The sequence below is a fragment of the Rissa tridactyla genome, chromosome 7, assembly GCF_028500815.1.
Source record: "Rissa tridactyla isolate bRisTri1 chromosome 7, bRisTri1.patW.cur.20221130, whole genome shotgun sequence".
In the NCBI taxonomy this organism is placed as follows: domain Eukaryota; kingdom Metazoa; phylum Chordata; class Aves; order Charadriiformes; family Laridae; genus Rissa; species Rissa tridactyla.
The window spans coordinates 33,877,470-33,903,664 of NC_071472.1; the positions used below are offsets into that span (position 1 = coordinate 33,877,470).

The window sequence follows — 26,195 nt, forward strand, 5'->3', positions numbered from 1 at the left end:
AGTCGGCGGCGGCGACGACGGAGAGATGGAACCCGACGGCGCGGTGAGGAGCGCGGTGGAGAGAGGGGGCCGCCTCCCGGGGAGTCGCTGCGTCGGGAGGGCAGCGGGGCGGGAGCGAGGCCTTACCGCCGAGGCGCCCTTCGCTGGTGGCGGCGGTGGTTGCGGCCCTGTCCCCACCCCCGGCGGAGGCCGCCATTTCCTCTGTGGTGCTGGGGTGGCTCCACCTTGGGGGTAAACCGGTCCCCTTGTCTCGGGTCTGCAGCGGCACATGATACCTGGGGAAGATGGGTGTCTAATAGCTGACATTATAGGACACAGACTGTATTAAAAAAAAAAAGGGTACTGTTTAGGCAGTAAGGTGGGGTTAGTCACGAAGGCCTTTGTAGTGTTTGGTTCTTTGACCGTGGATGTGTTCAACATAAAAGTGAAAAATTATCAATTCTCATAAAGAGCAGTTGTCAAACCAATGAAATAACCCAGAAAAAATGTACATATCCGTACTGTTTGTCGGGGGGGGGAAGAGAGTTTAAAAACCTGTAGAAACAGAAATGGTTAGGCAAGTGCCAAAATATTGTATATAGATTTATTTTTTTAATACTGTTTTTTATTACTACACTCATTAGAGGGGAATGATATTGATATAACAATACAGATTTTAATGTTTTAAAATTCATTGGGTTTTACTCTCTTGGGAATTCACAGGTGAATTTAGGGTTTTGGTGTTTGGTTTTGTCTTTAAGTAAGACTTAGAACTCGTAAAACTCGTGTGGAGAAAATGAAATTTGAGATCTTTGAGGTAAGGAATGCACTTTGGCTGTGGTGTCAGCTGTTAATTGTTAGTTTATTGTTAAATTCAGATATTTTAGTGCTGTACAGAATTGCCAGATGATTATACAAGTAGACTATTGTATTTGGTATGAGATGAACAGAGTAACCTGTTTCATTGTCCTTCAAAAGTTGTTCTCGGCAGAAAACGTTCCTCCTAAAGCCTTTGGGACTGTAGGGATTATGATTGTTCTTGGCCTGCAAGCGTTGAGGATTTTTTCAGGTTAGGCGCTATTCTAGTATTTGCAGAAGGAGGAATGTATGCTTTCGCCTGAATAGATCAGGTTAAAGACTTGGGTTTTTCCTCAGCCCCAAATGTGTGTGTGTGTTAGTAAATTTGGAAAGGATTTTGGCTTCTCTAAAACTAAAAAGGCATGGACTGAGCTGGATTTATTGTTTTTAAGGTATCCAAAGCAATGGCATTACTCAGAATTAATAGGACTAGTTCTTGGGATATCAAATAATCCTAGGAGGGCTTGCAGGGCAAACAAAGACAACCTTTTTCCTAATGTTCTTCTTCGTTATTGATCTTCCATTTCTCACTGCACTTTAACTGTCAGCCTTCATTTTTTTTTATGTCCTCTCCCAAAGATAAGGGATTTGGGTTTTGTCCAGGAATGCTTAAAGGCAGCGATAAGAAAATGCTGCCTATGTGGACAAAATACTGTCCTGTGAATAAACAAGAGAGGCAAAATCAGGAAGTAAAACAGTGTAAATGAAAGGGGGATTCTGTGAGGAGAACTGTTCAAGAGCGCTTTATGTTCTGCTCTAGTTCTGGAGGTACTAGAAGATACCGATACCACAAGCAGTGAAAGAACTTTCTACTAGATGTAGTAGCTTTCTGTTTTTAAAATACGCTTGCATGTGTTTTGTTAGTGCTCACTACAAATTTTAAGGGTTGCATGATGGTAAGAAAAAATACATTTCTCAAAATCCTTTCAAAAGAGGCTGATACTTTCCAGATTCCTACTTCTAGTTTTCACTAGTCTGCTTACCTATTAGTCTTGTTATTCTCAGCCTGCAGTGTCTGCTTGTCTTTCACGTTGGGCTTTTTCCTTAGTGGCACTGTCAGGGCACGATAGCCCAGGATTGGTTTTAGTGAACTTTAGTTGCAGAGGAGGGGGAACCACAGCAAAAATGGTCTTGAAGGCTCTACTGCAATTCCTGTTAGACAATTTAGTGACAGTACTACGTGGCTGCCTTACGGCCATCATCTCACAGTATAGGGTTGACTCTGTAACGCAATATTAGTTTGTTCTGAAAAGGGTTTCCAGTGAAATGCAAGTCTGTATTGTTTCACAGTTCCCAGGTGTAAGCATGGTGGAAGTTAAAACATCAGGCAGTTAATGGTTTCCGTGAAGTTCCCACTATATACCGTGTTCCTTTCCTTTACTGGGGCATGAGCAATCTGGTTCTTTTGCAAAAACAATTTCTGTTAGGATCACTGTGCACTGCGCTGTGTTTGTAGGCCAAGAGACTAGTCTTCAGGTGCTGTTCTCATCAGTTGTAATGAGCTGCTTGATTTTATTTGGTGTAAGTATGGGTGCTTGGCACTCGGAAAATCAAGCAGAAGCTGATGTAGAGAACAGAGATCTAGTTTTGTAGATGCGTGTGAGATTGCAGGTAGAGTTGAAAAGGTCCCTTCTATATAGGCTTAAACTAAGGGACTTCTAAATAGGTATAAATTCCTCTTTGAAATAGAATTTATAACTTGGGATTCATACACCAGTGTGCTGTGCAAACAGAAAAACTAAGATTGGGGGATTAGGCCCTAAATGTTTAATTCAGAAAGGTTTTAAAGTCAAACTTCAGACCCTAGTTTATTCACTAAGTTACTGAATTGCTTAAAAATAAGCTTATATTTAAATACTTTGAGCTGCATTATGAATAAAAATATGTAGTTAATGTTAGGTTGTTTAGCATTTGCTGTGCTTCCCAAAAAATTCTGTATGTATTTTCTGTTGAGAATTTTTTTTTCTTTAATAGCTTATAACCTGTAAGATATTGAAAATATTTGAAAATGTTTTCTTTCAATCAGCAGACCACAAATCAGACGCAAACAGAATCTTTATCTTCATCTCCCAATACTGTGTCACCAGTGCCATTAAATAATCTGACCAGTACTCCAAGGTTTGGAACAGTTACTCCAAATCGCATCTTTGTAGGAGGAATTGATTTTAAGGTATTTTTTTCCCTAATTTTACTACTAAATGATAATTTATAACCTTATAAAAATCAGTAGGAAAAAAATGTGGGACATAATCATTTGTGTGTTTGCTTAGGTGGTAAGTACCCTTCACTATAACATTCAAATCAACAGTAGAGAATAAACTTTAAGCCTTGATATAAATAACTGTACTACAAAGTTGACTCTTTGTACACCCAGCTGCTAGAAGGTTTTGATGTACTAGTTCTTCAGAATTTTCTCTTTTCAAAGAAGGTGGCTTTTGTAATCAGCAGAGTTTATGGTAGAAAAGTATGTATAAGGTTTTTTATTTATATATAACAGTTAGTGTAATTTAATAAACCATAAACACAACGTTACAGATTGCCAACAGAGCAAATGTAAGTAGCTTCAGTTCCTCTAATGCTTTTCTTCCAGTTCATACAAAGAAGAGCTACAGTGCATGTATTCCTCACGATACTAATTTTCTTAAAAGAAACTGTTAGTTTTAAAGCAAATATTAAAGCTTCTCTGGGCAGTTTGCAGTACTGATCTTAATTCTTAGAATGCTTGTACCTTTGCATATACCCTAAAAACCTCAAGTAGCAGTGAATATTGAAGCATTCCTGCATTGTTTAAGCACTTTAAACATTTGTAGCAAGATAATGCGCCAGCTACTCTCATTTTTCTTTCTTACCACTTTAGATAATAAAGTCACTGACGCTTGCAAAACAGTGTTGGCCTGCTCAGCTGTTTCTTTGTTCCCACCAACAGTATCTTCTCTGCCTTAATCCTCCTAGGCTGAGGACCTTTTGAACACTGACTCAGATGAAGAGGAGGAAGAATGACAGTTCACTCAGGCTATTTTGCATAATAAATACAAGAAATTCCAGGATCTTCTAGCTCATTTGACTGAGATAATTCAAATGGAGGCGTTCATAATTCAAGAGATGTTGTATGTTTTGGGTTTTAGCGAAGAGGCACAGTAGCTTTTTGTATTAATAGTAAGCAAATTACTAGAGCTGTAAAAAGACCTGTCTCACTCTGTTCTTTATTCACTGCAATTTCAAAGGTTAAAACACTTTTCTGCTTAACATATCAATATTCTTGTTAATTGTCATATTTATTGTTCATTTTGAAGACTATCTTGACTTTTTGCTTCAGTTGCTGATAGGTCAAAATCTATTATGAATCTTAATTTCCACACCAGAGTAATTAAGTGTATTTGTATTCATAAATCTAAAGATGGATTTCATTAGGAAAGGAAGTAGAAGGGATGAAATCTCTGTAGACATTTTAGCTACTCTTCCATTTACCTATGACTCTTGATATCAAGTAGAGCCTTATGCTTCTGTTCAAATCATAGGATATACGTGTCAGTCTTAGATTTATTTTTTTAAAATTGGAAATCTTATGGCAAAAAGCATTGTGTGGTGTGTTTGGAGTTTTTTCCCCCAAAGGTCTTCCAGTCAGCTAGAGGGGTGGATGGGTAAAAAGCTATTTATTTTTGTGAAAAAGTGAGACAATTAACAAAAAATTACTTGCTTTCCAGCAAGTTCTTTTATCATTTTGCCAGATACTTCTATTTGGTCTCTCACCATAGCAGTGATTCCTATTTGTAAGAGGAAACATCTGACCTCTTAAATTTATAGAAACAATTCAGTAAGAGTAGTTGGGTATGTTTTCATACTGCACTGAAGAGCTGTTTCTTCAGTGGTGTATGCCATGTATCTTTGAGGTAGGTGAAAGCCTTTCTTAAGAATCTGACGAGTGCTTTTGTCCTGTCATGAGCAGAAAAAGGCGAGTCCTGAATGTGTTTCTGGCAAGGTCCTAGATACTGTGTTTGTCCTCATACTTGCAAATTTCTCTGTGAATCTTAGAATAGTGTTTCCTTTTTATTCTCCTTTAATACATGGCTCTGCAGATGGACTTCTGGCATTCCACATTTAGTCTTGTGTAGCCATGCGTCCTGTCATTGATATATTACATGACACTTTCCGGACAGATCAGGTTTTTTATGACTCTTTGGTTGTTTCTTGGTGTATTCTAGCCTTCAACTATTTTGTTATAGGTTCTTTTTCTCAGCTTTGTGAAGCAGCTGAGCTGCATCTGGAGCTTAAAAGAATCTATCTTCCAGAAATGGGAAATTTTATCTATAGGCCTTTAATTTTTCAGCAGGTACATCTTGGTGGTCATTGGAGAAAATTTTAAGGGAAAAGAAAATATCCACTATGAGTCTGATATACTTTGTATGTGCTTTCTGGTACTCAAGAATGTGAGAACACTTCAGCATGTGCTGTGGAATTGTTTTATATAAGCTCTCAGTTGTTTGGCTGAAGCTGTCTTCCTGTGTACACAGGCTTTCACACTTTTGTTCAGGCACAAAGCATGATCACCTACTCAAGAGAGTGGTTCTGGACTCCAGTCAGAAATTTTTTAACCTTTCCATGGTGGGTAGCTTCTGAAGAACCAGTGCAGGTAGTTTCCAAGGAGAGGACACAATTACTGATCTTCAATAAAACACTGAAGCACTTCATGGCTGTTGAGTGCGCTTGTATCTGTTGTTACTTTTCACACTTCCAGAGTGACTGGTTATTTTCTGACATTCTAATGACTCAATACTTGAATTAGTGAGAGAGATAAAGCAGTCTTGTACTGTCATTGCTCTCTGCTGGACTTTGACGTTGTAGCAAGCAAGCTGAATTCCTTCTTTTTGTAAAATGTGTTTTAAGGTTAGAATTATTCAAAAAGAGCATTAACTTCATGTTCTTTTCAGTTATGGAAGTTGTTTAAATTAGTTTGTTTCTTTTAAGCTCTTTTTGCGTCTCAAACTTAGATGAGGCAGATACGTAGGAAAGAATTTACTAAATTGCGTATGTACAGCTTTAAAAACAATAGAAGTCATTCACTTAGAGGTAAAATAGTATTTCTGATACAGATCCTCAAAATAACAAAAAGTATAGATAGCTACAGAAATTGCTTGAAGCATATAGAACTCCATGCATATAAGTATACTTCTTCAGCATTAGGTGTAGTATTAACTATGGACCATGTAGAAGAAAAATTTAAATCTGAAATGTGGTGTTTAGGGCACCATATTTTATATAAGCTTACATTGTAAAAGAAAACTGATTCACAGAAGGTAGATGAGTGTTCACATAGCTCTAGGTGTGCCTTTATATTAGGAACTTGTATTTCTCTATGCATACTCAGAAGAGAACAGTCTTCTCCAAGTGGATTTAGACCATTCTCCATTAAAAGGGCCTTGTCATGCTTAATTTGTAATGGGGTGATTCTGTGGTATGCCTATACATATTTGCAGAGTCTTATATTGAATCTGCTTTAGAAAGAGGGATCATTAGATGGATTTGTCCATTAAGTCACGGTGGTTTGGTGGGGATTTTTTTGTATGTGACTTATGCATATCCTTTATGGAAGCCTACATACTCTGCTGTTTTGAAGTTTGAAAAAATTGCAGTGATGTTTCATATTGTAAACAGCACTCTAGTATGAAACTTGCAGAAACCAAAATTCAGATCCATAAACATGCTTCAGTGTTCTTCCCTGTAAAGGGACAGTTGTTACATAAATCCACTAAAAGAGGAATTTTAGTATTTTAGTGGCTTTCTAGCGTTATTGCTGAATATGAAAATGCAGTAATTAAACAAGGATGATGCTCTCTTGCTGTGAGGCTCATACATGCTCATTCTTCTCTCCTCCTATCCAGGGTTATAATTATTTTGTAGCAAACTTTATCCAGAATACATCCATTAAAAGTCTTATGGTATATTCATTGGATAACTATGTAAACCAACTTTTCTCTTCTCCCCCCTCCCCCCCGATTTACTGTGCTAGACTAATGAAAATGATCTGAGGAAGTTCTTTGCTCAGTACGGCAGCGTGAAAGAAGTGAAGATAGTAAATGACAGAGCCGGAGTATCAAAGGGGTTAGTATATTGAAAATACAACAGAAAGCTGACTGACTGTAGTAAATTTGATCGTGATTTTCATAGCTCGGAATATTATTAACTTTGTCATTGGTGTTCCTGGTTATTCCATGTATGCAAAAATCTGCTCCTGCCCTTTAACATCTTCATATAAATGTCTTTAATTTGTATAACTGCAAAACTCTACTGTCATATATATATCATATATATATAAATATAATATATAATATAAGGTGAAGCTGTGTGCAACTAGGGAAAAATCAATAGTCCTTTCAGGTATTTTTCGGACAACAATAATTTAAGTAGATAATCCTAAAAGGGTAACTGCTGAAAGCCAGTATGGAAAGGAGCCTAAGAATGGAGATGGAGGTGAGATAGAGCTGATTGTGCTGGAGTATATGGCAAGTACATAACTAAGATTTTGTGTTAAGGTTTTTTTGGAACAAGAACATGGCAGGGCGGGATTCTGACAATGAATCGTGAATGCGGAAAAGAGCTCCAAGATTGGAAGTCAACAATAAGAGAAATGCTAAAGAGCAAATCTGGAGAAAGATTAAGTCTGGGTAGTAAAGTTATTGCTAGAACCCAAAGGATGGTGAAAGAAATCAGGTAAGGTAGGGAACTCTACTGCCACAGAAGGGTGGAAAGAGGGCTGAAGCAAAAAGGAATGTGTGTGAGAATCTGTACATGAAAAGTTCACTTAAAGTTCACTTTGGTCAGAAGTTCTTTTCTGAACAGTGAGCCTGTGCTGTCTGCATCTTATAATTTTAATGCCGTCAGCACTTAACATATATCAGCAAATTACACACTGAGCTGCAGGTCTTAGCATAGAGTATACATCTGCATGGCATGTTGGACTTGTTCCTGGTCCCAGATCCATCACCAAGCCTCTTACCTTTTTACTAAATTCCAAAAAATATCTGAGACTTGCAGTATGTGTGTCTATATAATACAATAATCCAAGAATATCAAGTTATTATGCACTTGTGACTGCCAACATGGTAAATATGTTGGAAAATAATTATTTTTTCAATGGTGTTGGGATTTCAGTAGAAATCCCAGAACAGGCTTCATTGCTTCTTGTTGACAAGTGATTTAAGAAATTTAGAATTTTGTGTGATTGACTATATCTCTTAGTTTATTGTCCAGATAGCACATAGAATGAAAAGTCTGTGTAGACAAGGTCCCAAGCTAGGAAAATAGTTTCTGTGTTCTTCAAACTTGCGAATGTGTCCAAATTTGTTTAGGAAAGGCAATACAGGAAAAGACCACTGATTTAAAAGTATAGCTGGTCAGAGACTTACTGGATCTCTGTACTCAAAGAAGCACAGAAATGCTTGCAAAGAATAATATGTTGTATTGCAAAATTTGCTCTGCTGGATGGAATGACATCTTGGTATCTTCTGAAATCTGACCCTGAGAAATGAGCCACAAACTTAAACATGCATACAAAAATACTAAGAGATTTTTTTAGAAAGATTTGTTGTTATTCATAAAGTTAATTTTGGAAAAAATAGCCTGTTTTGTATGTATATGTTGTGGTACAGACTTTAATTATAAGATCAGATACCTACTTTTGCGTAGGCAGTGCCACATTAGTGGCCTAGATTTCTCTGGGAATGAATTGAGGGGTTTTGGAGGAGTTCTAACTGCTGCAACAAATCAAACAGGCTTTCTCCACAGAAGAGATGTGGTGAAAGAGACATACTGTGTCATGAAGTAGGAGAATAATTCATTCTTGATCACCACAGAACTCCTGTTTAATGCTAGTCATGTCAAGAATGACAAGAATAAGAGAGAAACACTGTCTGCATTGCTGCTTTTTCCAAGAACTCAATTTAGTATACTGGATAGTGCTTGTGGAAGCACGGAGCATTTGCAGGTGTTGCTGAAGTAGGTAGAAGCTGTGTTATGAAGTATAGTAGTATTAAAAAAAAAACAAACCAAAACCAGAACATCCCAAGTGTCTCATCTTGGGCACCCATAATGAGCGAGAGCTTCAGCTCAAAATCTCTTTATTAATAGAAATGAAGGACCTAAAGACATACACTGAGTAACAAGGACAATACAGACAATGTGCATAACTTTCTATGCGGGCTGCTCATTCACTGTATAGAAACAGAAATATATGGTGATGTACTTAAATATATTAGTAAGTAGACTGTAACAAGGATGTTAAGTTAAAATTACAGTTATTACTGCAATTTCTATAATGAATTTTTTCCATTAGTTTAGCTTTCAATGTCATATGTTGTACTACATATGAAATACTAATGTGCAATATTTGTAAATATGAACTTCAGAGACTTAGCTTCTGTAATTTTTATTTAGATATGGCTTTGTTACTTTTGAAACCCAAGAAGATGCACAGAAGATTTTACAAGAGGTAAGTGATAGTCCCCATTATGACTCCATCTTAAATGAAATACTTAATTTCCTATTAGACACTAAGTAGCCCTGATTGTCTGGTCCTCTTCTGTTTGCCAGCTCAGATTTGAAGATCTGTTAAGTTTGGTCTGCATAGTTAAGAAGATGACTTAGCTTTAAGATAAGGTTTATACTGAGGTCTTCTGAAACTAGGGAAGGGAGTTGCCAGTTCATAGTAGAGCTCATGATTTTGACAGTCTATGCTTTCTTAGTCTATATGTGGTCTGTAGTATATATAGAGCTATAAAGGCTCTATCCTTCACAATTGCTTTAATTTCCTTTACTAGAAAATCCATTGCTGTCAAGATTTTGTGGGGAGTTGTGAAAGAAAACTGCTGTCTTTTATTCTTACATGTTTGATTGTCAAAGATGATGTAATTCTTTTCAGGAATGATTAGATTCGCTGGAGTCATAAACAATGAGGCTCACTTTGTCATGTAATTGTTGCTTTCTGTCTTCACTAAGTTACTGTCTTGTGTGCGTTGTAGAACCTCCCATGTGTATTAGCACTTCAGTTTGTTTTGTTTTTTTTTAAATGTGCTCTCAGTCATCTGGTTGAATGTATTGGAGAGATCTGTTGGTCAGGATCTATTCACACATATGAAGATATCTGGGGGGTTGGGAAACAAAACCAGAAAACAGTTTCCAAGGCTTGCAAATTGCCTTCTCCCAAATAGAAACCTGGTTAAAATACTGAAATACTGAGCCTTTGGAAATACATATATTAAAATTCAAAATAAGAGCTGGGACACTTTAAAAGAAATTTTCAGAGTGTTTTCAAAAAAATACAGTTATGTGGAGCCAAAAGAATATACAGATAAGAACTTGAGTCAGCTACTCTTCTTCCCCAGTTTTTTTATTGTTGTAATTTTGTGAACTAGAAGAATACCAATGGTACTGAGTACCATTGTGAAAATGGCTTAAGATTTTAGCCCCTGTAACTGAAAGGCTGCTCCATGTGAAGTCTTACTGGTGTCTCATTCAATGATATTAATGCTTTTTTGTCCACTTCAAGTGCTTTAATTTAGGTGCCCTACAATTCTGTCACCTCTTTCATCTTTGCATCGTACTTCTATCTCGTATTCATCTTAAGATCAATTAGCATGTAAGTCTCTCAGATATCTTAAGCTGAGAGTTTTACAGAGTGGTAGGTGTTGGAAGAGACCTTCAGAGATCATCTAGTCCAACCCTCCTGCCGAAGCAGGTTCACATAGAGTGGGTTGGACAAGAACGCATCCAGGTGTGTTTTGATTATCTCCAGAGGAGATTCCACAGCCTCTCTGGGCAGCCTGTTCCAGTACTGTCATCCTCAAAAAGTTTTTCCTCATATTCAGACAGAATTTCCTGTGTTCCGGTTTGTGCCTCTTGTCCTGTCGTCTGGGCACCACTGAAAAGAGTCTGGCCACATCCTCTTGACACCTGCCCTTTAGATATTTGAGATCACCTCTCAGTCTTCTCTTCTCCAGGCTAAACAGATGCAGGTCTCTTGGCCTCATAAGAGAGGTGCTCCAGTCCACTGATCATCTTTGTAGACCACTGCTGGATTCTTTCCAGTAGTTCCTTGTCTTTCTTGAACTGGGCAGCCCAGAACTGGACACAGTGGTCTCACCAGGGCAGAGCAGAGGAGGAGGATAACCTCCCTTGACTTGCTGGCCACACTCTTTTCGATGCACCCCAGGATGCCATTGGCCTTCTTGGCCATGCTGGCTGGTGGTCACTTTCTGTTGTAAGTAAAACAGTTGGAAGAGAATGTAGCTTTACTTATCTGTACCTGGCACTTCTTTATTAAAAAATTATTCTGCCACAGCTTAGCCTTACTAGGATATCTCTTTTATTGTGGTTTTATGTTTTATTAGCCTGGATGTGAGTCTGTGACTGCCTGTAAGGCAGTCCTGAGTGAGTATGGGGACTTTTTACATTCAGCCCATATAGTCTGGCCATTTTCATAGACTCACTTGTTCCTGCCATCTTTTGTAAATTTTCTCTTTCCATGATCATGATATTAAGTTTAATCTTTATACTTGGCAATTGTCAGTCGGTGCACACATGTGCTTTTATAAAAGCAGTAAATACATGAGGAAGGTAAAACTAAAAAAATTTGCTGACAATTACAGGTATCAGTTGTTAGTCAAGAAGCTCCATGAGGAGTAAGTAATACTTGAAATTACTGATGACTAATTTTGTCTGTGAAGTCTAAAGTTAGATTGAAAAGGAATTAGTATAGTTTTTGGTTGTTTTGAGATGCACTGGAAACAAAAGCAGGGTAGGGTGAAACCTGGTAAGTGCCTTGTCTACTCCTGATTTTTTTCTTGGATGTCTAGTTATATGTAGAAATACAGAAATACACATACTGAATGTCTCTTTTCCTTTAATTCTAGGCTAAAAAACTTAATTACAAAGATAAGAAGTTGAATATTGGTCCAGCAATAAGAAAACAACAAATACGGAGTCCTCGTATGTATTTTATTTATTTATTATGTGTCACTAGGAATGTAAGCTTCTAGCAAAGATCTACCTGGTCATGCACTGTATTAATGCTGTGCATGGAATATGCTCAGAATGTTTTGCAGTGGAAGTAAATGCATGCCAGTGGAAATGTCCAAATAAACATATTGTTGATCTTTGGTTTTTTTTTTCTCTTTTCATACATTATTTACTTTCTTTTTTGTAAAAGATGATCTAGGAATAAACTGAATGGAAATTTCTCTCGGTTGCCAGGCAGAACCTCAAATCTGAACGCTTACACTGTCCTCACAGGTTCTACAGGATAAAGCAGTCTGTGGTGGTTGATTGCGTTGTTACCAATTCGTTTGTTTATATTGGCAAAAATCCATCAGGACTGTTGCATCTTGCTTTCTTTTAAGTAATGGGTGGTTGCAGTCACCATTCGTTTCCTAAGAGTTCTTTGCTGTAAGATAATGGAATGGATGCTCTATGTTCCTCCTTTGGCAAAGAACTATTTAGACTGAACACTTATGTAAGAGGAGTGTTGATAAGGGTTTGGGTTTTTTTGTCAGATTACTTTATCTTGAGCAAGTATGCTGTTCTTTTTGGGGAGACAGAAGAGAAGTATTCTTCTAGAGAAGATGCCCTCTCCTGACAGGAGCTGTTTTATTTCTATAATACATTACTGAAAACGTAGGGTATAAATCACCAACTTTTAAGATAAGATCTGTCAGTGTTTAGTATAGCAGGGCATGCTGGTTTTGTTATTCCTCAGTAAGGGCTATGTGTCGTATGTAAAAAGCATTCACTTTGGAGTGCAGCAGGGAATGAAGTGTACTTTTTGTAACTTTCCATCAGTATTTGTCCTCTGTATGCTAACAGTGTTGGTGCAGACCTACTTTCTGCAGACAGGAAACTTCCCTCTCCCTTCCTCCTCTCATACATAAATATGCCCTTCTCCCTTTTAATTGTGTAGGATAGCGTTTGTCTGCATACTTCGTTCCAACTGTATAGTTTCTTTGCTTTAGAAATTATTTAGCATGGTCTCTGCTCAGTTGTCATCAAGGGGCGATGTGATTTTGTTATGCTTTATTTCCCTTTCTTTGACTTTCTCACTTGTGGTGCCTCCTTCCTCTGACTCCTGTGCTGAATGTGCGTATTGATAGGAGAGGGGCATATCTCTAATTCTGAGGAAAAAACATCAAAAGAATTTTTGAAGAAAGCTGCTCTGTCCTTTTGAGATATGTTTGTGGCCCTCTTTGACGCTTCTTCCTCAGCTCTAAGATAGATCTGTGATACAGGATCATATTGACATCTAGAGACATACATTAAAATCAGATCATAGGGTATCTACTCTCATGCTCAGCCTCTCAACCTTAGTCACTAGGATACTTTGTTCTACTGCAGATCATCTTGAGGTTCATGAAGCCAGAAAACCTAGGCTTACAGTATCACTGTAAGGCTGTGGTTCTATTACATTTAGCAGAATTGAAGAGATAGCCCATTTATTGCTGTCCTCTCCAGCCTGACTGTAATCTAGTGCTTGTCTTCTGTACTATTAAATGAAACAATTTTTAGCTCTTCTGTCATGGGTCCTTTTTTGTGAATAATTTTGAACATACTGGAAGGGCCACTCAGTTTGCTCTTTCCCAGCACCAAGTATTGTGAAAATGGTCATTCTAAAAGCTGAAAAGTAGAAACCAAACATGAACAACTGGAAGGAGCATGATGAATTTTTGTGGGCTGGAAGACTTTCAGGTGGCTGTACCTCCCCCAGGTTGGTAGGAGGTTTGTGTCACGGTGAGTTTGCTGGATTTGATGGAGAACATTTCTTTTCCTCTGTAAGAGACATGTTCAACAATAGCAGAAAGTTCTGTGCAACATACTTAGTGAAGTGGACAGGATTGTTGGCCATGTGATCCTATTGGCCCTCCTCATTTGAGATATCAGTAACTACTATTCTAAATTGCATACAGGAGCTAAAGTTAGCCTTTGACTCCTCAAAGATCTGCTTAACACTATCCTAACAACCATCTTAGCCTGACCTGTCTATGGGAAGTATTTCAGCTTTATTGTATCCAAGTGTGTTCAGGCTTTTCTAGAAGTTAGTCAAACTCTTACCACTGATAAAGGCCCTTGAATCTTTGTGGGATCCTTCTTGGTCCTCTACTTAGCACACAAATAATATCTTCAATGTTGTGTCTGTCCATAAAGTGGCACTTCCCTTCCTAGTGGCACTTCCCTTCCTAGTGGCACTTCCCTTCCTAGTGGCACTTCCCTTCCTAGTGGCACTTCCCTTCCTAGTGGCACTTCCCTTCCTTTTGCAAGGGAGATGAAAAACTAAAACTTGCTCAGTGATTTTTCTTCATATTTTGTTCTTCCTGAGTTTTTTCCATGCTATGTTACTACTTAATGTGACTTCAAGATTTCAATTACAGTTACAGAATTAATTTTCCTTTTTTAGAGAAGTCTCTTTATATTTGGAACTGAAACTTGTCTTTATGTTTGCCATCTAGAGAAATATGAAGTCCTGCCCCATGTCCCCCAAAACGCAGAGAGAAAGAAATAGAGCCTAGGTGATCTCAAAGGCAGTGTTTGGGGGGGAAAAACTGCATAGGGGTAGATAGCCCTTTATTTGAATAATGCTTGCTGTCAGTACTCTGTAGAGGACTGTGTAGTTGAAACTCTGCTCTGGGATCAGACCGTGCTAATTTATAGCTTCTGCCATAGTGGCAGTGTTGAGAAGTGTCCCTGCTGTTGATGTCTAGATCCCAGTTTTTACTTTTGCCAGACAATGTGCCATCACAGAAAGACAGTCTTTGTGTGTTGAGAAGCCAGGTTGCATCTTGTAGTGAATTTATTCGGTTGGTTTCAGTGCTTGGATCCTGTTTCAGCTAAATAAGAGTATGTGGAGCTTACCAGTGAAAATCTCCTATGATGTGAAGTTACCTTTGGATATTTGAGATATATATATATCAATATAAATAAATATAAATATATATACATATTTAGTAATCGGAGATACCTGTTTAGTAATTTATGTGTATGTCATCTTCTGTGCCCCTTCCCATCTGCCTCTGGAGACATCCTGTGACCATCTGCTTTCATGATTTTATGTATGAGAGGGAATTGAAATGGCGCTAGGCACACTGCCCCATGTTCTTTCATTTGAGTGTTTTGCTTCTCTGAAGATCAGAAGTGATCTTTTCTTTTTTATGACCTACACATCTAAAAAAAAAATTACTGGTAACTAAACTTTAAGATATTAATTCCAGGTTCTTCTGCAATGCCAGAAGCTAGTACAATGTATTTAACGACTTCAAGTGGATATCCTTATATTTACCATAATGGAGTGGCTTATTTTCATACATCCGAAGTTGCTTCTGTTCCACAGCCATGGCCAGTAAGTAATTTATTTTTGTATATATGCTTTTCTGGGAACCAGGATGAATGCAGTGGTTTCACGTCCCTCCTACTTCCAGTTTCTTCGGCTACTCCTCGTGTTTGATGTTTAAATGGCTTCCTTATATTAGTCTGTTTATTTTGTGTTTTTTAAATAGTGCTTAAGTTTATTGTTCTTCTGCAGGGAACCTTGCTTTGATTTGACCTGCTGGACAGGGTAGTTCAGAATGAGTGTGAGCCCTACCGCAGGAGCAGCTTTGTTTTACAAAGGAGTTGTTGGTGCTTATGACCCTTGATTGGCTCTATTTATTATTATTCTGAGAGTGAGGTGTTCTTGGCTGCAAAATATTATGCTGACGATGAAAAGACAACATAATACTAGATAAACAAAGCAAAAGTGAAATTGTCCAATTTTAGTCATTCACATAGTCTTTTTCACAAATACTGCTTGTTTTAGGAGGCAGATAATTCAATAGATAATTGTTTGGCTTTAGTAGGCTTGGGGAACTTTGACAACTTCTTCCTGCACTTCCCAAGAATTTCTGTCCATCACCTCAGTTTGTTTTTTTGGTTTTTTTTTTTTACAAGAGGGAAGGATTGCAACATTGGTGGGGTCTGCATAAGACACAGGATGTACATAGAGGATACGTCCTTACTGGTTTCTGTAAAGGCAGTAGTTACAGAGGCTGTACATACTATCTCTATAAATGAGGGGAAAATGCCTTCATGTATTGGGAGGAAAATCTCCATAGAAGAATTACTAATAAATAAAAACAAACTTTCACAAAGTGGCGATGAGAGCAGTAATAGAATCTTTAATGTTGTTTATTTTGGCGCTATAGAGTGTCTTTGTCAGTATTTAACCTCTGTTTTAATCATTCTTTTAACTTCTAGATGTTTGCTCTTCTAACAGAGATGTGATATAGTGCCTTATCAACTTTAGAGGATAAGCATAAACACCCATTCACATATTTTTAGAAACCTTTTTTGAAGTTCATGCTCTGTAGCTCTAGAGAACTTGCTCAAATCCTACCTTTTGGAAAAAACAATACTTTTTGTGTTCTAGTACTGAACTCTGATTCTAGTGTCCTGGCTCAAATCCACTGTTTCAAACAAATAGCACTCAGCCTTTCCAATTAGGAGTAGTGCTGCCTCTTTTGGTTTTAAGTTTACATATTCTTAACTTTCATCATTAGGAAAGTACCTATATAAGTAGTTAAGGAAAAAAACCTGAAAATTTGATGTTACAGAAAACGCTACTCAAATTAAAGATATTAATACGTTTTGGTGTGCGCTGTCATGGTTTATCTCCAAACCAGGACAATTGTGCGTGTTTAACAGTGCAGATCAGGTCTTTTTTTCCATTTTGCATTCTGCACTTTCATGTGGTGTACAATGAATTATAGTTGTGGAGCAGTTCCTTCCTAAATATTTGCAGTAATGAGGGAATTTCATGACATGGGAGATGGCACACACTAGCTTTGACTTATTGGAACTGGAGGTTCACAGTCCTGTCTTGTTCTCTACCATGGCCATATATTTCTGCACCCCTTTCTTTCACTGTTGTTTCACTGACCCCTCCAAAAACACCAAGCATATTTCTAGCTGGTTTAGCTCCTTAAACTGTCTCATTACCAGATCAGATGAATGCTGGTGTTGATGTAAGGAAGGGAATGGAAAAGGGAAGATTGTGTTGGAGCTGTGGAGGGGATAGGAATACACTAATGACAATTTAGATTGACCCTAAGTGTTTACAAAAGTGTACCTATGGTCAGGATAGTGAATGACCTTAGCATCTCTAGATAGTGATGGCCTAGTGTTTTCTGTCAAGAACTATGTAAATATACCAAACTCTTTGGTTTTGTCTCTAATGTGGGCACTTAAAAACTGTGGTTTTGGAGAATCTACAGGTAAGTTAAAACTTGGTAAATCCATTTTCATAAGGGAGGGGAGGTAGTTCAGCATTATAATACTTCAGAACTGTTCTTAATAGGAGTCACAACTTATGAAATTGCTGCATTAAGACTTGTAACTTTTCTCTTTTCAAGTCGCGCTCTGTTTCCAGTTCACCTGTGATGGTAGCTCAACCGGTTTATCAGTCTCCTACATACCATTATCAGGTATCTGTTTGAAAATGGGCTTCAGACTATCAGTATTCCTTCCAGCCATGCAGTTTTATTTGCAGCACTCTCTCAGGTCTGTTTAGTCTTAGGAAATAAAAAGGCTGTTCTAAATAATAATATAAACCAGACTTTAATTTCATCAAAGGCTTTCTTTTCACTAGAATACATTTTATTCAGTTTATGTAATTACATGGAAATGTAATAAACTAAAATTTTTTTTGGTGTTGCTAGGTAATTGGCTTAGGAACATCCTTAACTTTTATCATCTAAGCCAAGCTCCTGCTCAAAGCAGGGCTGGTTAGATCAGGTTTGTCGTGAGCTTGTCTAGTTGAATTTTAAATATCTCCAGTGATGGAGATTCGACAACGCTTCTGGACAGGCTCTTCCAATATTTGTCCCTTCTCATAGTAAAAGACTTTTTTTCCTTATAACTAGTTAAAAATTTCAATGTTTCAGCCTTTTTCTGGACTCTTGTGCACTGAACACCTCTGATGAGAATCTGGCTCAGTCATGTGTATCGCCCATGCTCCCCTTAGGTAGCTGTAGCCAGCAATAATCATCCCCTCCCACCTTTCGCCTTCTCAAGGCTAAACAAACACAATTCTCTCAGCATCCTGATCTGTCTGTTCTCTAGTCCCCAAACAATTGTGGTGGCCCACTACTGGATTTATGTAGTATGTATGCATTTTCATTGTGTATTGGAAAGCTAACTGCATTTTGTCTTCTGTTTTCCTAATTAGGCACACTTCTTAGATGCTTTAGTATTTTAGAAGCTTATCAAATGCCCAAGTCAGAGGCTGGGTGGAAGTAGGCGAAACTATGTTCCTGAGTTATTTGGGGGCGTATGAAAATCATACTACTGTTTAATTAAAAATTTATTATAGATTGGAGATAGTTTTGATTCTAGTGTGTGTATGCATATGTTCTTAATCACATAAGTAATTTCTCTTCTTGTTTGGATTTAGGCACCAACACAGTGTCTTCCAAGTCAGTGGCAGTGGTCTGTTCCACAGGTAAATACGGTTCATAGTTGTAGCATTTTACCGTTGGTTTACATCTAGTTTAAAGGTACCGTGCACTTATCTAACAGTGAAACTTCCCACTATTCACAACACTATTGAAATAAATATTAATTGCTATATTTTAGCAATGCGTTTGCAACACTTGCTGATACAATAGAAGGCATGAAACAGCATTTATTAAAACATTAAATACAAATCTGATGTAAAGAAAGCATCTTTCCCTCCCCTCTCCGTCTGCAAAAGTTTGTATTAAATTATCTCAGCTCTCGGAAGGAGGTAGACTCCCATATTTTGCCTGATAGGAGAAATTAGTATTAACTAGCTTGCTAACTGATACTAACTGTGATGTTTCATTGGAATATTGCTAGCAGAGGCATGTAGACACAGAAATATGTTGAAATTAGACCCAGACCCTTGAAATAGGAGGAAGAACTTTTAATTGTTAACTTGCTAACTTTGAGGGGAGACTTTATCAGTTTTGTGATCTGTGTAGCAGAGGAGCTTAATATGGAAATCTTGCCACTGAAGGAACTTTTAAGAGTTTGAAGGTAAAAGGAGGACCAAGTCCCTTCAGCTTGAACTGTCAATGATGTGTCCTCATTACTTTAGTAGCAGCCAGTTATGTCCAGTTATGATCAGTTCTAATCTATTAATAGATGTCAGTTTCCTGGTTTGAAATCTGGATGCTGAATTGGAGAGACATTGTGTGTTTTATTTTAAAACTAACATACTTGTGTTTTTAATGTAAATTTTTTGCAAGAGAAAATGAAACTGTTATGTTTCTGTGATCGTGAGTAAATGTGAATTTTGTAAAAGTTTAGGATTTCTCCAATAGTGTTCCACAAATTGTAAATGAAATCTGAAAAATGTGTAAAAGTGATTAAAGGACATCTTTGTTTTATTCTACTACTTGACTTTTCTACCCACTTCCCCCTCACTTAGTTTCTTTAGGTTATCGAAGATGATTTTGATACTTTATCTTTTAAAGCTTTGTCTTTGTTTATATGTAGCAAAGACAACTGTAAAATAAGCTTTGGTATTTATCATGCATAAATTATAATTTATGGAAATAATATGTTTTATTTCAGTCTCCTCCCTCTTCACCTTCATTCTTGTATCTGCAACCACCTGAAGTCATTTATCAGCCAGTAGGGATTACCCAGGAAAGTGGATGTGTACCTCCTCCTCTTCTAGTGGAAGCTGCAGTTCCTGAGGTATTTTTATTAAAAATTTTTACTTACAATTGAAGCGTTTATCTGCAATTGAAAAACAGTCTTTTAGTTTAAGCACAGGCAGTTGAGAGTGCTCTCTGTCAACTGTTCCCTGTACTTACCCCCCACACCCATGCTGCTCCTGTTAAATCATGTCAGTTGTCCTCAAGTTAGAGTATCTCCTCCAGTTTTCTAGGGGCATGCTTTGATTCTGAAATATTTTAAAGGGTGATAACTGTATGACAGGCAGCAGTATAAAGACTAGTCTATTTGTTTTGTTTGAAGATAACATTTAAATAAAATTAGTCAAGACTCTTCAGAATGCTGTATTAGTCTATCCAAGCCCTAACAGTTTCCTGAAGTAAATCTTCTGTGTGAGTAGAAGCTTGTTTCTAAATATTCTGAAGATCAGAATGAATTAGAGTAGTTGAATGACTAAATAATTTTTTCTCTGATTTTTCTGCTTCTGTATCAATAGCATTTCTAATATTTAAGAGTTTCTTAATGTATAAGGCCATTTCTTTATCATTGGATATTAAAAATGACAGTAAATTAGCTATAGAAAAACTTACTATAAAATTGAAAATATATTATGATTAATTGGTACATTTCCTCACTGATAATTCATTCCTAATTAACAGGGATGCCAAAATAAATGGTAAATTATGACAGTAATCAAGTATTTTTACAAAAGTTGAAGAGTGTTTTATTGCTACACGAGAAGTTCCAAAACTGGTATATCAAACACCTTAAGTTGGAAATCATGATGTACCTAAGTAATTTAATTTCCCTACAAAGGTCTTGAATAACACAAGACTTTGGTTGTTGGGTTTTTCTTCTTTTTTTTAAACTGTATAAATCTCAGTATTTATTGTATAAATCTTATTATCAATATTATTTTTACCTTTTGTATTTCATAAATCAGATATCAACTTACACAGAAATTTGAAATCTGTGAGTGCAAAAACACAATATTAGTTTACAAATATTTGGATGTAACATGCTCTCAATTCACAGGCACGTAATTTGTTGTGTTAAAGGAAACAGTATGGAAATTCAGTAGATGGTGTAAAACTCAAAGAAAAGCCTATGTATTACTTGTATGTAAATATCTTGTAAGTGCGATAATGCTAGGAATTACATTTCATTCTGCTAATCTACACATTTAAACGCTGTTCCAATCAGATCTGAGTGAAATGGGTATGTAGTAGAGAAGCATGCTACTTCTGTCAAGGAAAGGGCTTTTTGACACTGATCTAGATACACTAAACTTACCAAACTTTGGTACACCTGGGAGAACATAAATATTGACATTTTTGTTCTTAAAAAGTCAGTAGTTCAGATAAACACAACCCACAAGTTGAAGTTTTAAGGAATCTAAGCTCATGTGAAAGGCTTACAAAAATATAAAAATGTGGAACAAGCTTTTTGGCTTATTTCTTGTATTTATATTTTTATACCAGCTGTATTCTGATCATGGAGTTCAAGCACCACATCACCAGCCTTACACCCAGAGTGCCATAGCCATGCCTGCACCTGTGAGTATCAAACTGAGATAGTTAAAGCACGGTAGTCTTACTGATCCCCTTTCTTGAAGGAGACAGAAGAGGGACAGGGATGAAAAAGTCTTTTATTAATGAAATTACTAAATAAGGAAAATGGAAATGTTGCAGAGAAACTGAGATTTTTCTTCACTTGAGGCTTTTTTACAGAGGATACAATTATTACTTATTTTTGAACTATTTGGGGAAATTAAAAAAAAGAATAACCATCACTAGTTATTTTTGAACTTGACATGCAAAGAAAACTGCAAATTGAAAAATGTATTTTGAGAGAAAATGGTGAACCTTGTTCAGTTCTTTGAAATGATGGTTACAAATCTCTGTCACTCTGGACCTTGAGAAGTTGAATTAATTACTTGCAGCCTTAGATAAGCATCTCATGCTGTGGTGAAGTGGGGGTTTTGGAACATAGAGCATAAAAAACTGTCTCAGTTGTCCGCCTGTGGGTACTCTTCTGTACAGTTCTGATTTTGTCTGTTTGAAAATGTGATTCTTCCATGTTGCCTGGTGCATGTTGTTTGGATTTTTTGGGTCCTAGTTTAAGGTCCTTTTGCTAAATTAATAAGGCTGTTAGTGCAACATATGAAATGATGTCTAAACTAGATTTAGCCTAGACTCACCTGGTAACAAAGGACTAAAGGTATTAATTTTTTTACCTGATATTAAAGCACTTAATCTTCTGTGAAAGATGCTTACTCAACTACAAATGACAGACCAAATATGAATGAATCAAAGCTCTGTTATAGGCTGTCTTTCATATGTATTTTTTTCTTTTACTTTCCATTTCTTTTAAGAGAAAAGAAACTTATTTTGAGAAGAATCTTTTTTCCAGAGTATTGTGTAACAATATCTACTAGATATTGCCAGTAGAGGGGGCTGTAACATTAAGTGTTGTCTTGGAATAAAATGCGAGTATGCCAATAAAAAAAAAAGCAGCTGTATTTGAATTTGAGAATACTAATCCTGAGTGAGTCATATTTTTAAGAAATACTTAAAAGGGAGTTGGTATAACACAGTGATCACAATATCCAGTCTATATTCTATTTTCTAACAATGCAGGAAAATGTTTTTTTTAAAAAAGGCAGTAGTAGTCTCAGAATCAAAAACAAGTGCATACTTACTGTATCAAACAGAGAAACAAGCTTTTTCACCTTGAAACTTGACTTTTATTATCTTTCCTAGGGCCAAGGCTATATGAACAAGATATAGTGTGAAGTAAGTTACAAGGCAGAGCTAGAGCATAATAGCTCTTCGGCAGTAGTTGCCACAGTACCATGCTTTACCTTTGCAAAGGCAAAGTAGTTTACTCTGTGCTAAGTGATAATGTGTTAATTTACAGTGGAATATGTGCATATGTGGTAAAATCATGTTTGGTTACTGTGGCATAGGAAATGAGCTGCAAATTCAGACTCTTATTTATCTCCTGATACAGTATTTTCTATATTTATTCATAGCTTTAGAAGTGATTGTGCACACAGCCAAAGCTGGCATAACCCAGCAATTCATTCAGTTTTCCACACCACCCATTTCCTGCGCTGGTAGAGGTTTTTGTGAGGCGATATGGTAAACCAGGTCAGGGCACTGATGTGGATTAAGATGAAGCCCCACTCCCACCACCCAAAAAGAGCTAACTTAAACTTGGATCGGTCCTTCAGACCAGTTTGCCAAGCGACTCATTTGTACATGAAGTTTGGGATAGGCTAGAGGAAGTAAGACTTGTGTTAGCAGTGCAGATTTAAACTTGATGAAACTGAGCATGAAATTGCTAATCCTGTTCATTTCTTCACTACATTTCTTGCTCATTCTTACCTGTTTTCACAGAAGTCATCTGTTACCCATAACTGAAACTCTGCTTTGTTGGGGTCTCAAGTAGATAGTTAAATAGACATAACTAAAAACATATAGTTAAACTCTTACAAAGACTTGCTGAATTCTGATAATCTTACTCATTACAAAATGATGCTACATAATTTTTGATAGGTTTTAATATTTAGTTTCATTTAGTAGTAGTTCTGGAATATAATTCTCTTTTCACATTTCACCTAACATTTTCACATACCCACTTAAAAGCTTTGAATATATTCTATGTGTAATGAATATAATCAGCTTGTATTGTGTTTATCACTGTCGCTGAGCACTCAACAATGATTGGGGGGGGGAAAGGCAAATGTTGACAGCAGACTGCTATGTATTAAGCAAGTGGCTGTGTCACTGCTGCATAAAAATACTGCCTGCTGGCTGTAGTCTTGTTAAAATATCCCAACAAATGTATCTGCTGCTTGAAAATTACCAAGTAGTGGCCATGTAAGAGGGCAGATGCCTAAAATAAGGATCTTATCTTGAAGGTAACTTGCTAATTGCCTCCACTGCATTAGAAATTGCATACGGAATAAACATATGCTTTATGCTAGGAGCTGTAAGTCATATGGTGAAAGTAGGATGGGTACAGCCAGTATTAAAGATATTCTTGGTAGTTGCAGACATCTTACAACTTTCAAATGCAGCTCAAAACAGAGCATGCTCTGCAGCCACATTTTAATGAAGTCACAAGGGTGAGCAAACAAAATGGATTAAGTCTTTATTGAAGAAGAAAATCACAAACTTCTGCATCAGTTTTTCCACTGCTGTTGTGGATGTTTACATGATTAATGAACTGAGTTCTCTCTACAAAAAGAGAACTCAGTTCATTAGTCATGTAAACCATTCAACAGTTAACAAAGGAAGCTTCAGTTTTGGCAGTTCTCTAACTTATTTTTCATTCTCTCTATTCTACCACTGAAGTAGCATTTTGTTGATGTAACTTTTAATACAAAATTTGTAATGGTCTTAAATGAAAATTAGAAGAGAGCACTCCCCAATTTCCAACTATAATGTATTTTTTTAGATCCAAATTTGGTATTTAAGATCAGGTTTGAATCAAAAATAGTGATCCCTTCCCCTTGATCATGTGTTTGCTAATTATTCTTTGTATTTACTTGAAGGTGTTTTCTTTTGGGGATTATACGGGTTTTCTTCATGAATATGTGAAGTGATTTCATCTTCATATCTATACAAATGGATAAAGGTTGACATTTGTTCTCAAAGGCTGCTAGGTGACTTCTGGGTTTTTTTTAGGAAGCATGAATTTTTCCTTGCTTCTACTAGATCTTGTGCAGTGTTTCAGATCTTAAATTGTCCTCTGATACAGAGATTAATGTTTGAATGCTCCTAGAGGGCATGTGCGAGATTGTGTTTGATAGTAAGATCTGTGTAGTCTACTGTAACTGCAGAAACTTGAGGGAAGATTAAAATTTGTTATCTGTTTTCAGACCTGGTAGAAATACCTGTGAGTTAAACTTTTGTTTTGCTGGATGGTTATCTTGAGTTCTGAGACACTGTCCTGGTAAATGTTTATTGGAGAGTGTGTGTGTGTGTATGAGGGAGACCTGTGAGGCCTGGGGAGCTGAGCAACACAGTTACAGCCTACATAAAACTGAGCAAAGGTGTAAAAGGTTCTGGCACATGGAGGTAGGTAGGTCATCTCTTCCAGCTGCAGTATACCTGTCAAGGGGTAGGCATGGTTCTAGTCTTTTTGTACAGGGGACTCTTTAGGCCCTCGGGGGAGAGGAGGAGGTGTTCTCTTTTATTTGAGTTTAGACACTTGGCTTTGGGGGCAGGCAGGGGTGGGAATCAGGAATCAGTCTATGTTATCTAAACTCTTCACTCCTGTCCCCACAATAGACGAGTTTAGCTGATGAAGTCTGACAGTCTTGCTTAATCTAATTCTTAGAACCTAAAGGTGTTATACACTGGATTGGAGTGCAGAGCTATAGTACTTCTTTTAAGCTTACCATTTTCTTTAGACGATGTTCTGGAAAGGCACAGAAGAGTACGAAGTTGGTAAGCATTTTTATGGGATTTTTCCCTGAAAAGCCAATAACTCTAACAACAAGAACTGTCAGGGATAGAAATTTAACCTGGTTTTCAGATTTGTTTGTGTGTGTGTTTCTTGTTGCTACTTTGTTCTCTATTCTCCACAATCTTTTTTCATAGCTTTAAAATTGAATTTTCTACTTATATAAGAAAATGCTTTTTAGAAAGATTATTTGCTTGAGCATTTCTAGTTTACAGTATATTGACAGTAATTGTCTTTAATTGAAAAGGTAGAGGAGGATCTTCCTATGTCAAAACAGAATTTAGGGTATTCATTTGTAATGCAGTTCATGTATATATGCATTCAGATTGTAATGGTGCATAGTTCTAATAACTTGGCCTTTTTGTAATGAATGTTCTGTAAATTTAACTGAACTTAGTGCACTCCGTTTTTCTTAGCAGTTAAGAATAATAAGTTAAAATTTGTATTCTGTTTGTGTATAATACACATAAATATATCTATGTTTATACATGTTTGTATATATACATATGCATGTATATATACATCAATTGTGGGGGTTTTAAGGGGGAAGTCTTGGTGTAATCATCTTGGGAGAAGCACAGTGATTTTATACTAGTATTGTGTGCTATTGTATGGTACTTCATCTGAAACAAAAGAATCAAACCTTAAAACATATTTTCTATATAGGTAAGTTGTTTTTTTCATTTATAGATGCAGTGAAATTGAGAGAGAGAATAAACCTTTTCTTTAAAGTTACCTTGGTACCAGAAACATGAATCTAAACTTCTAGTTGTCATAATGTATGACTCACAAGAGGCTTGTCATCAGCTGTAGCAAGGTCTATTGCCTGTAAAAAGGGGGTTTTTAAACTCTAGCAAAAATACATTTGTTAATTTTATATTAACATAGAATGGGGTAGATAGCATGCTTTTTTTCTGCATTGTTTCCTTTTATGTCTCTTTACAATGTCCGCTTTTTCTATTCCAATAGTTTGTTCTCATTCCAGTTTAATTTTTTTCTTTTGCTTTCTCTGATGCGTATGTTCTCTCTTTCTTTGTTTGCAGACAGTGTGGAGCATTCACTATTAAGCCATTTGGGCAGCTCTAAGTCTACCTGTACTGATTTTTCTTGCCCAGTCCTTCCCATGTGGCTGAGATCTATCATCAACATACCAGCTAGCAGCTGCCTGTTGT

At 36.9% G+C, this 26,195-nt stretch overlaps 1 protein-coding gene across 1 annotated transcript; it reads left to right on the plus strand.

Annotated features, from left to right (window-relative positions):
* Positions 1-25: 25 nt before the first annotated feature.
* BOLL (boule homolog, RNA binding protein) lies at positions 26-26,195 on the plus strand. The gene is made up of 11 exons (XM_054209243.1): positions 26-43; positions 2,864-3,007; positions 6,845-6,936; positions 9,268-9,322; positions 11,742-11,817; positions 15,084-15,211; positions 17,259-17,330; positions 18,299-18,346; positions 19,444-19,569; positions 21,030-21,104; positions 26,067-26,195. The coding sequence occupies exons 1-11, from the start codon at positions 26-28 to the stop codon at positions 26,088-26,090; spliced, it is 858 nt and encodes a 285-aa protein (XP_054065218.1). The 3' UTR covers positions 26,091-26,195.

What these genes read in the sequence shown, in the direction of transcription:
- BOLL (XM_054209243.1), top strand. An exon ending in CTCCTACATACCATTATCAG is followed by an intron (nt 17,331 to 18,298) that starts GTATCTGTTTGA and finishes GTTTGGATTTAG; the next exon opens with GCACCAACACAGTGTCTTCC. An exon ending in CCATAGCCATGCCTGCACCT is followed by an intron (nt 21,105 to 26,066) that starts GTGAGTATCAAA and finishes CTTTGTTTGCAG; the next exon opens with ACAGTGTGGAGCATTCACTA.